Source organism: Macrotis lagotis, chromosome X, assembly GCF_037893015.1.
Source record: "Macrotis lagotis isolate mMagLag1 chromosome X, bilby.v1.9.chrom.fasta, whole genome shotgun sequence".
NCBI classification, from domain to species: domain Eukaryota; kingdom Metazoa; phylum Chordata; class Mammalia; order Peramelemorphia; family Peramelidae; genus Macrotis; species Macrotis lagotis.
In genome coordinates this window covers 648,293,732-648,305,905 of record NC_133666.1, presented here as the reverse complement: position 1 = coordinate 648,305,905, position 12,174 = coordinate 648,293,732, and the positions used below count along the sequence as shown (strand labels likewise).

At 41.7% G+C, this 12,174-nt stretch overlaps 1 protein-coding gene across 1 annotated transcript in view; it reads right to left on the bottom strand.

Annotated features, from left to right (window-relative positions):
* Positions 1-207: 207 nt before the first annotated feature.
* Positions 208-12,174, bottom strand: part of ATP8B3 (ATPase phospholipid transporting 8B3) — an 89,546-nt gene continuing 77,579 nt past the window's right edge. Inside the window, exons 22-26 of the mRNA XM_074202222.1 lie at positions 7,788-7,871; positions 7,249-7,488; positions 4,189-4,327; positions 3,350-3,477; positions 208-2,744 (exon numbers count right to left, since the gene is read on the bottom strand). Coding sequence (XP_074058323.1) covers positions 2,484-2,744; positions 3,350-3,477; positions 4,189-4,327; positions 7,249-7,488; positions 7,788-7,871 — 852 coding nt within the window. The 3' untranslated portion in view covers positions 208-2,483. The remainder of the gene's footprint in view (positions 2,745-3,349; positions 3,478-4,188; positions 4,328-7,248; positions 7,489-7,787; positions 7,872-12,174) is intronic.

Sequence of the window (12,174 nt, the reverse complement as noted above, 5' to 3'; positions counted from 1 at the left end):
CCTATTCTGCCACATACTACCTATGTGACCTCAAATCAGTCACTTCTACATCAGTAAAGTAAGGGGCTTGGATTAACTGGTCTCCTGACATCCCTCCCAGCTCTGGATCCTGTGACAAGGGAGGTGCAGCCGGAAGGAGCTGGGGAGAAACACAGGACCAGTCCCATTGCTAGAGAAGAAAACTAAGTCCCTCTTTTCCCAACCCTGGGTGACAGGCTTAAATTTTTTTTTTAAAGAAAAAAAACACAAACAACCGTCCTTGGTGGGTTCATTTTTGCTGTTCACTGCTCTGTTGGGTTTTGTCATTTCTGTTTTCTTCAATAAATTATTTTCTAGTCACTCATCCTGGTGTCTGAATGTTGGCTAGATTGGATGAAATGAGGAAGGGGTATTCCCCACCTTTGAATGCAATCAGTTCTGGAGAAGAGCTCCTAAATGGATGCTCCTAAGAGGGAAGGTGATTAGGATTAGATGGTGTCCAGCCCTTCTAGAACTAAGACTAGCTGGTAGGGTAGGAGTGAGATGTACTTAGAAACTTCCCTGGCATATAGTGGAATGGTCTGTGAACTTGAGGTACAAATCTGACCACCCACACTTCATAGCTGGGTAAGCCAAGGTAAATCATTCAGCTACGTGAGCCTATTGCCTCTTGTATAAAGGGAATAATAATGTTTAGGCTTCTCACATAACACCATTCTTGTGACCCCAGCCAGCATTTCTTTTCCAAGGTCCTATTAGATCTCCAAGGAAGCCTGGATTTGAAGTCTGACTCTAGGGAGTGCCATCAGGATTTGCCCTACCTTCCATAGGTTTTATCTTACTCTACCAGTGCTTTCTCCCATCCGCAGGCCTAAGGGAACCTAGAGGGTTGTTGGGCTCCATAGACCTAGTTCCCAGAGGCCCTTTCTGTAGCTTTCCATGGCAGAGGGCTATTCTATAATTCTTCTTTGATGAAACTCATCCCTTCTTGTACCCTTGAGTCCAAAGAACCAGTCACTAACTGCCTGTGTGACATTTGTAGTATCTGCAGTTTAATCTCCAGCTTGAAGCCCCTCCATCCCAGAGTCTCTGAACTTAAGGATGCCCAAGCACTAGTCAGCTAGGACTTTTTGAGGTAGGTGTGTGGTACTTAGGAAGGAGGTGATGAGGAAAGGCAAGTAGTCATTGGGTCTAAAGTCCTGAAGGTCCCAACATCAGCTGAACCCCATGGGAACCTGGGGCTGAGGCAAGAGTGGACTGACATATCCCATTTCATTGGACTCTGACCCTGAGAGGGAGTAGACATTGTGGCATAGTTTTGGTGTCTGATGACCTGGATTAAAATTCTAGCAGACACTAACTGGGAAAGTCATTGCCTCTTTCTGGACTCTGTTTCCCCATATGAAAAATGAAGAAAGTAGACTAAGGTAACCTCTAAAGTCCTTTCTAGCTCCAAATCTTCTCTTTGGAAGATGTAGGAGGGTTTGGAGAGAGGTGTCATCTTAGTATGCTCAGATGATAGACAGAGTATCATAACAGCATAGACTTAGGGCTGGAAGGGGTCCCTCTGAAGTCACTTAGTCTGAACTTCTCATTTTACAGATAAACCAACTAGGAACCAAGGAAAGGAAGGGACTAACTCAAGGTCACTCAAGTCATTTTTGGCCAGATGGGGACTCTCCCTCAGACCCTTGGACTCCCAAATCCTAAGTTCCCCCCCATATTATAAAGGAAGAATACTACAGGAAAAGAACCCCAAATTAGATCCTAGAAGATCTGAATTCTCCTTGCAATTTTACCTCTGACTCTGTGAATCTGAATCTTCTTCCTGGGTCTGTTTCCTTATCTGTATAGTGAGAGAGTGAGATCTGGAGATGCTTAAGGTCCTTTCCAATACTTAATTCTGTTTTAAGGTTGGCAAAGCCCACCATCCCCCTAAAAAGGCAGAGTGGGCAGCTTTCCTGGTTCCTCTCTGACCCTCAGCATTCTCTTCTATCTGGCCATGCTATTCTAAAACTGGATCCCCTAAAGACAAAGGCAAATTTAACAAGGGGATCCATCCCATCCTTCCCAAGGAGACTATCAAGGGCAAAACTGAGATGGGGTTTAATTCAGAGGAAAGAGGAAGGATGAAAGCGCATCCCTGCTCCCAGATCTGAGAGAAAGTGTGAAGTCAGGGTTTGGTCAGAACCAGTCATGTTGGCAACTGGGGGACTTGCATTAGAGGGAGGGACTAGTATGGGGGTGGGACACAAAAGGAGAATTGTGTGGGTAAGCATCGAGGTATTTTCCCCTCACCTCTAAAGTTCAGAGGCAAGACCTCTTTGCAATTCCCTTTCTTGTCAAGAGAGGTCACTGTTGCATTAAAAGCAATAAGGCAGTATTTGTGGCAGGGACATCCCCCCCCAAAAAATTTTTTTTTAAAAATAGAGGACTCTGAAAAGGATCCCAAAGTTGGTAGACTGAAAGGTCTCATATGAAACAAGAGGGGAGAAGAGCTAATATCAGGCAAATTCTTTGGCTGTTACACTTGTCCTTGGTTGAGATGGGCCTTCTCCAACTGGTTGGGGTTCCCCATTTGGGCTGGGACCCTGAATAATGCGGGAACTCTTCTTCCGAAGGCTGGCTCCTCGAGCAATAAGGTCAGCATAGCCTTCCTTGTGGGAGAAGGCATAGCTAGATCGACGGCGAATGGAGTTCCTTTGGAAGTGAGCTTGGAGTTCCACTGTGTTGGCTTCCACTCGAGTATCTCGGTAAGGAGATTTCTACATCAGAGGAGAATGAGAAGTTATCAAAGAGTGGGAAGCATACAGGAAGCAGGGGACAGAGAAGACAAGGAGAGCAGGGGCCAAGGCACTCATGAATAAGAGAGCAGGGTATCATCCCTTGGAAACAGAGGCCACTACTCTCATATCTGGGAAGACTGAAGTCATCCCCTACTTGAATTCTTCTAGTTTCCCAGGAAGGGTAAGAGTTGAAGGTAAGTACAGTCAGTAAAGTAATAAAGGAAACTAAGACCTAGGAAGCTTTCCTACTAAACTCATGGGTCAAAGAATTTAAGTGGTCTAATTAAGAGACCCAAAACTCCCTAAATAATAAATATGCCAGCCAGGCTTCATTGGCATGATTTGTAAGATTCAACTTGATAATGCCTGAGAAAGTACTTTGAAAAGTTAGAAGTCCTAGAAAGGTGGGGAAGGGGAGGTCCTCTGTTTCCCTCCCACCTGCTAAGAAATGGAGAGAATTGTCCATGATGAGTAAGAAAATGCTCTGTCTTGGAAAACAGGAAGACCTTCTACCCCAGAAAGGCCTGTAGCTGCTGCAGGACTCTCTTGGGGCAAGGTCCACCATGCTTAGGTGACTGACTTACCCCTGGCCCAGGCTCAGCAGTGATGTGACACAGTAGGCGGACAGCCAGTGAGGGCATGGTGTTCACAACCACAGTCAGCAACACCACCAGCAGGATGTATGGTTCTATCAGAGCATTTTGGTTGGCATCTAGGGGATGGAAAAGTATCCAGATCCAAGTCCAAGTTTCAGGAGGGATAGTCTGGCCCTTGGTCCTGGGGAAGGTTCACTTAAAAAGATGGAAATCTTTCTGAGGTCCAAGTTAAGTTACCCATCTTTTCCTCTTCTCATATGCTGTCCTAGGAGGAAGAGATCACTAGAAAGGAGAGGGAGAGACAAGAGACAAAAAGAGTGAAGAAAGAAAAAGAGAGAGAGAGGAAGGAGGGAGACAGGAAAGACAGAACAAGGGGCAAAGAAGAAGAAATAGAAAAGGAGAATAAAAGATGGAGAGGAAAGATAGGGAGAGGTAGAAGAAAAAAATGAAAGGAAGGAAAAAGAAGAGAGAGGAAGAGAGAAAGAAGAGAAAGAATGAAAGGGAGACAAAAGAGAAGAAAGAGGGAGAGGTGGTTAGAGAAAGGAAAAGAGGAAGACAGACAAAAAGAAGAAAGGAGTCAGAAAGAAACCAGAAGAAGGAAAAGGGGAAGAAAAGAAAAGACAAAAACAAAGAAGGGAAAAGAGGAAGAAAGAGAGGAAAAGAAAGAAGAGGGAAGAGACTCCTCTTTTCCTAATCTGGTACTGGACCTCTGACCAACTGATGCCCTATGAACTTCTTCTGAATCCTTTATGGACAGGATGTAGGAAAGTCTGAGTGCCCCCGCCAAAGGTCAAGATCTTCGCAAGGAGTGAAGGAATAGTACTTACATGGAAATCGGAAAACTGTGGGGGCTGCAAGAAAGGCGGAGAAGTTCTGGGTGAGGAAAGACAGGAGACTGTAGAGGATTACACTGGAGCAGACAGCCAGGATGGACAGGACAGTCCAGAATTTGATGTCCATGGCAATCTGACCAGAGAAGAAAATGTTAATCCTTTTGGGTCTTGGAATAACCATGGGGATATGGTGTCTGGCAGAGACTGATACAGAGTTTTTCTGAAACAGGGATGAAAATTTTATTTTATTTTTTAGCCCTCTGTACTTCAGGAAGTATGGGAAGTCTTTCAGTTGGGGAGGGGCTTCCATTCCTAAGAGAAACCACAGAGGGAACTGGGATTATCCACCCACAGAGGTAGTAGGACTGGAGGCCATGAGGAAATAGAAAGAGAGGGGTGGAGAATGAAAAGGCAACAGATCTTAATTTAATAGGAACAATTTGTTACAGATCAGAGCTATCTAACACAGAAAGGGTTGTTTCAATAGAGAGGAAGCTCCCTGTTACATGAAAGTGAGTAGAATCTTAATGAGCTTGACTTCTAGTTGAACAAAGTAGAACTTGGTGGTGTTGCCATAGAGAACATACTTGCTCTTGGTGGTTATAACTAGATGAACTTCAAAGTCCCTCCTACCTATGACATGCTAGATCCTTCCCAAATCTAACATTCTAAATTCTAAGCAACCTTTCTCCCAGCTCTGACCTTCTGTTTTAAGTTCTGGCATTCTAGGCTCCAAGGTTCTTCCCAATTCTAACATTCTAGGTTCTAGAGACCCTTCCTAGTTCTAGGTTCTCAGGATTTTCTCAACTCAGACACCATACATTCTAAGATTTCTTTCCAGTTCTGATTTTCTATATTCTAAGCTCCCTTTTAGTTCTGATATTTCATTTTCTATGTTCTAAGGAATGGCCATTCACAGTTTCTTTCAAAACCTTAATCTTATGAGATCCCTTCAGTTATCAAGCCCTGTGGAGTCTGCCTCTCATACACCCATCCCTCCCCCAGCCCTCTGTAGCCAACCTAGTTCAGTTTCTCTACCTCTCACTTATAATTGCTGTACATTGCTGTACCAGCCCCCTTATTGGCCTCCCTGTTTCCATGAGATCAATTCCCCTTTGAAAAGCCTCTCCTGGGGCAGCTAGGTGTCGCAGTGGATAAAGCACCGGCCCTGGAGTCAGGAGGACCTGGGTTCAAATCCGGTCTCAGACACTTAATAATTACCTAGCTGTGTGGCCTTGGGCAAGCCACTTAACCCTGTTTGCCTTGCAAAAACCTAAAAAAAAAAAGAAAAAAAAAAAAAAGGAAAAACCTCTCCTCCATATCCCTCCTCCCCATTGCCTAAATGGCAAATATACACCCCTGTTCCTGGTTTTCAAGTCTCCCAATGATCTGACTCTCTGCTACCTTTCAAGTATTATAATAAATAAATAAATATATGTATAACATAATATAAATATAATATACAATAAGTAAAAATACATATAATAAACCCAACCTCATATAATCTCAGTTCCAGCCCAACTGTAATAGTTCAAAAAAAGAATCTTCTGAAATGGTTACATGCATTAAAATTTCCACTATCTGGAGTTATAATTTCACAAAATATGGTACTTAATTCCATCCTAATGGAAATATATGGCACAAATTCAAATAGCTCAACCACTTCAGGGGATTTATTGTTCACACTAATCAGGATCAGGCTCTCAATGCTCCATTTTCCTCCTGCCCTCTCCTGTTTTCCTCCCTTGGCTTTCACCATTCCCCCACATCCAAAATAGAATCTCCATTTTTCTCTCCCCCATTTTCTTCTGATAGATATTTTCCTTTCCTTTGGGTCAACTCAAATGCCAGCTCCTCCATGAAGCCTCCTTAGATGTCACTACTTTTGAATCCCCCAGAAAAAAAATCAGAGAATCTGGGCTGGAATGGATTTCAGAGAGATCATCCCATCCAGCCTCCATCTCACCCACCCAGCCACCCAGTACTACACAACCTGACAAGGGGTGTCTTCTGTTGCCTGAAGAGCTGCAATGAAGGAGAATCCAGTATTTATCAAGGCAGCCCATTGCATTTTTAGTCATCTCTAATTGCCAGCAAGTTCTAATTTGTACCTATTGCTTCTAATCCTGCCATCTAGGGTCAAACAAAATCAGACTCATTGCCCTTTCACATGACCTTGAAAACCCCTCTCATATACTCCCTGAGTCTTTTCTTCTCTAGGTGAAAATTCCCTAACTCCAACTTTAGGAGTGAGATTGATTTTTTGAACCCAAAACCTTGACATTTATCCCTCCTGATTTTAATATTAGATCTGAAAAAAATGTGTAGATTGTCAAAAGTTTACTGGATCCTGATGTTATCACTCAAGTGTTAGCTTTTTCTCTCAGCATTTTAGGCAAAGACAAATTTGATAAGTGTCATCTATACCTTTACTCAAGTCATTGATAAAAAGATCTCTCCCTTTTCAAATTTATCATAACAATTTGCCTGGATCTATCCTCTTAAACGACATCCCTTTCCTTTGTATCAGTGTTATTTGTATATGTTTTCCCCTCTTTTAGATGGTAAACTACTTGAAAGTAGAATCAAAACTTATCCCTTTATAACCCTAGCATATAGCACTATGCCTGTAAACACCATTTGGGCTCAATAGCTGTTTGTTTGTTGGATGGATGGATGGATGGATGAATGGATGAATGAATGAAAGCCTGGATGTGTGAGCTGGAGAGAAGAGGAAACTACAATCTACCTCTGAAGAAAATACATGGAGGCAGGGGGGGGGGGGGAGAACATCAACTCTGTCCTTCCCAGTCTGGGATTTGAGTAGAACTCACTTGGAGGAAGGGTCAAAGTTGGCTGGATGACCCCTTGTTAAGTATAGTATTGCAGAGGGTTGGACTACAGGACTGCTGAAATCCTTCCCATTCCCAAACTCTGAGGGATAACTGGGATCACAATTGAGGGGTGAAATTTAGGACAAGTCTGAGAGTAAGACAGAGATCAGGTGACCCACTTTGGGGTACCATCCCATTAGAGCAGGGAGAAGAGGCTCACCTCAGCAATGACTGAGAGTAGGGCAGATGTTGCCACAGTGACAGCAAAGGACTGATAATCACAGATGCCTCCAGGTCCAGCCATGTCATCAAAGGCCCAAACAGCCACGTAGAAATTCACCAGTGATGTGGCAGTACCATGGACCAGGGCCAAAAGGAAGATCCAGTAGTTGAATAGTTTGTCCTTTTGCCCCACACTATAGAGCTCAGGGAACTCCAGGCACTTCTTGGCACTCATATCCTTGATTGTGAAAGGAAAGCAAAGATGCACTCATTCTCAGCCCTGGTGAAAGGTGAAGACCCCTCCAGTACTACCACCCAGAAATGTTGGAGGGGAAAGTCAGGTTTATTTAGAGGTAACTCACAAAAGGATAACCCCTAGAAATCATTCTCCATAAAAAGTTAAGACAACAGTAGCAAGTCTAGTAAGGAACGATGTGGCAGAATCCTCTTGCTAATATCTGCCTATTTTCCAGGAATCCCCTGAAAAAGGAAGCTGAGTCAGTAGAGGGGAGAGAGTCAAGGGTGGGGAGGGTTTACCTGCTCTAGAAGTCCCATGGAGAGCACAGGATAGGCTGTATAGAAGACATTGTAGAGAGCGAGGAACCAACCCTCATATAGTGGCTGCAGAAGGAGAGAGAAAGTTAGGTCAACAAGGGACAAGCAAGGAAGTCAAAAAGAAACTAAGATGGAGGAAGGCAGAAGGGAAGGGAAGAAGAGGATGCCATTAAATTAGTGTCAGTCTACATCTACACATGTTCCAAATTGTTCATGAATAGAAATCCAGTTGCAGATGACTCTTGTTCTTGATGCTAAAGTTAGAATTTCTTCACGCTAAAGAACTTCGTGTTTTCACTCCAAGCTGACTTAGAATCCTAGAGCTTCTAAGGTTTGCTTTGCAAATAGGAGGGACTAGATGAGAAATGTCCTAAAGGACAGTTATCTAAGGACAAGACTTTGGTTATTTGAAGCCAAGACTGACCATCGATAAAAATATTCTTCATTGTATCTTACACCATTATGAATTTCAATTTACAAGTATCACCTCGAAACATGCATTTCACCAATTCAGAAGAAGATGGAGAAGTTTGGGGAAAAAATTTGAAAATGTATTATAAAAAGGATAGTCTGTGAACATTTAGAAAGGGAAGTAGCATTCCTGACTCATCAAGAACAAATCAAGGCAGAAGATCTCCTTTGGTCAATCAGGCGAAGTCTCTAGATCCTTGGATTTCAGGAAAGAATAAGGGGAATTTTTCATGATCTCCTTCTGGACCAAGTGGGCTTGTAGATAGTATATTTAGGATTTAAACCAGAACCCCCAAAAGATACTTAACGTGTCTATGTCAAGCTGAAGAGTGAACAGCTGCTCTATAACTGTCCAAGTCAACATTTTTGTCAATGATTTGGATAAAGGCAAAAATAGCAAGTTTATCGAATTTGCAGGTGGCCCGAAGCCACGAGGGATAGCTATCAGGCTATCAGAGTTTGAGTGGAGACAAATGTCAATAAACTAGAACAATGGGCCGGGATCTAATAAACTTAAATTCCCACCCTTGGGTTCTGAAGGACAATATCACAAGGACAGAATAAGGGAGGCATGGCAGCATCTGAGGGAAGATCTAGGGATGTTAGTGGATTGCCAACTGAATTAATCAATGGTGTGCTATGGCAACCAAATCAGCTTTGTGACCCTAGTGTACAGTGAAATTGTATGGAGTCCAGAAGGCCCCCTGTACTCTTTTCCCTGTTCACATTATACTGGAGTTATTTATTATGTTTAGTGCTGGATGCCACATTTTAAGGACAGTGATAAACTGGAACAGATGGAAAAGAAAGCCAAAGTAGTAAAAGACACTGAAGACCAAGCCCTATAAGGATTAGTTAAAGGAATATTGCTTAAATATCATATTGTTTGCCTTCTCAGTGTGTAGGGAAAAAAAGAGAGAGAGAGAGAGAATTTGGAACTTATAATAAACAAACAAAAAATAAAAAAATCAATAAATAGTAAATTCTTGAAATACATTTTTTAAAAAGGAAATGAGTTTGCTTAACCAGAAAAGTTTCCTGGGGACAGAGAGAGAGGACATCCAGGATAGTTCTTCAAGTATTTAAATGCCTATTTAAAGTTTGGGGCATCTAGGTGGTGAAGTGGATAGAGCTCTGAGCTTGGAAGCAGCAAGACTCATCTTTGAGAGTTAAAATTCATCCTCAGATATTTATTAGCTGTGTGATGCCAGGAGAGTCACTTCATCTTGTTTGCTTTAGTTTCCTCATATGTAAAATGAATTGGAGAAGGAAATGGTAAACCACACTAATATCTTTGCCAAGAAAACCACAAATGGGATCATGAAAAGTCAAACACAACTGGACAACAATAAAAATTAATAGTTTCTTCCCAAAGGGCAATGTAATTGGGCTCGGCGTGAGAGAAACATCTTCTAAACAATATATGTTATCACTGTTATCTTATTATGTAATCTTGCTATCTCATACTTTATTTTTCTTCCTTAAGGATATGATTTCTCTGTCATCACATTCAACTGAGATCAACATATAACATGGAACCAAAGTAAACACTAACAGACTGCCTTTGGTTGGGGGGGGGGAGCAAGAATGGGGGGGAAAATTGTAAAACAAATAAAATTTTTCAAAAAACCCCAAAAAACAATATATGTTATCCCAAAAGAGAAATGTTATGTAATGGAAATGGACCCTAGTTTAAATCCCAAGTCTGCCACTTAATTACCTGTGTTATCTTAGGTATATTTCTTTGCCACTTTGGGCATCAGTTTCTACTTCTATTAAATGAAAGAACTGGATTTCCAACTCTAAATCTATGTATTATCCTGTGAATCAATCTGAACAAGCTCAAAAGGGAGAGTCCTCATCAAGAATGTAGATGTTGATCCGGCCTCAGACACTTAATAATGACCTAGCTGTGTGGCCTTGGGCAAGCCACTTAACCCCACTGCCTTGCAAAAAAAAAAATAGTGTAGATGTTGGAAAGGAGATTCCTGGGCAGGTAAGCATGGGAGGATTTCCAGGACTGTAACTGATTTCAAAACTCCAATGCTTTAATAAAGGAGAATAGAAGTAACTAGTTCTGTAAGGTCCAATCAACTAGGAAAAGCTTCAAAGCAACACATAAGCCACTATGATTGCCCAACATCCAGCTTTCAAACAATGCAAAGAAGTTCCTTAGTTAAGAAAGATCACCAGAGGATGGTTAAAAGAAAAATAAATTCTATAATAAGGGATTGTAATGTGTATCAATGAAGGGAGTAAACACATGACTGAAACCATAGAAGAGCTGAAGGAGACATCATGAACACTGCCTCAAAAACATAGCTTCAAATCCTGACCCTCCTACTTTCTACCTGGGTGATAAGGCAGGTTCCTTTTATTTTCTGGGACTCTGTCTCATCATTTGTGAAATGAGAGAGTTGAAATAAAATGATCCCATAGAGAAGCCTGGAAGGATTTGCATGAACTGATGCTGAGTGAGATGAGCAGAACCAGAAAAACATTGTACACCCTAACAGCAACATGGGGTGATGATCAACTCTGATGGACTCACTCATTCCATCAGTGCAACAACCAGGGACAATTTGGGGCTCTCTGCAATGGAGAATACCATCTGTATCCAGAGAAAGAACTGTGGAGTATGAACAAAGACCAAAGACTATTATTACCTTCAATTTAGAAAAAAAAAAGCTGTTATCTTATTATGTAATTTTGCTATCTCTTATACTTTACTTTTCTTCCTTAAAGATATGATTTCTCTCTTATCACATTCAACTTAGATCAATGTATAACATGGAAACAATGTAAAGACTAACAGAATGCCTTCTGTGGGGGGTGGGGGAGGGAAGCAAGAATGGGGGAAAATTGTAAAACTCAAAATAAATAAAATCTTTCTAAAATGATCCCATAGATCTCTTCCAGCTCTTTTAACTTGACTAAGTTGCCTTGATCATATCCACCAACATAAGCATATTAGGAAAGTTAAAAAAAAAAGGTTCTAAAAGACTCTTAGACCTAATATTAAGGACTTAGCCAGAAGAGATGCCTTAGGGCAGGGGGGAGAGTGAACTGGATATTTGAAGGACTATTTTGTTCATTCACAAACAGCAAAGGGAGTGAGGGTAGGGGTGTCTGATCATTAAAAATTATAGAGTCTCATTTTACAGATGAAGAACTGAATCACAAAAAAATTATAGAGTAATGGCAAATATCAGAGAGGGGAGGAGAGACAGGTTAGAAAGAAAAAAGAAAAGAAAAAAGCAATAAGAGGGAGACCGGAGAAAAAGGGAAAGGTAGAAGCACTTTTGGGACAAGGGACCTACAAGGTTTGGGGCTGTCCAGAATCTAACCCATGAAATATGTTCTTCTACACCCAAAGGGCAACAAAAATGTGCATACCCTTTGACCCAGCAATACCACTACTGGGTCTATACCCTGAAGAGATGATGAAAAAGGGTCAAAACATCACTTGTACAAACATATTCATGGCAGCCCTGTTTGTGGCCGCAAAGAAGTAGAAATCAAGTAAATGTCCTTCAATTGGGGAGTGGCTTAGCAAACTGTGGTATATGCATGTCATGGAACACTATTGTTCTATTAGAAACCAGGAGGGACAGGAATTCAGGGAAGCCTGGAGGGATTTGCATGAACTGATGCTGAGTGAGATGAGCAGAACCAGAAAAACACTGTACACCCTAACAGCAACATGGGGGCGATGATCAACCTTGATGGACTTGCTCAATCCATCAGTGCAACAACCAGAGACAATTTGGGGCTCTCTGCAATGGAGAATACCATCTGTATCCAGAGAAAGAACTGTAGAGTTTGAACAAAGACCAAGGACTATTACCTTAAATTTAGAAAAAAAACCTGATATCTTATTGTCTGATCTTGCTATCTC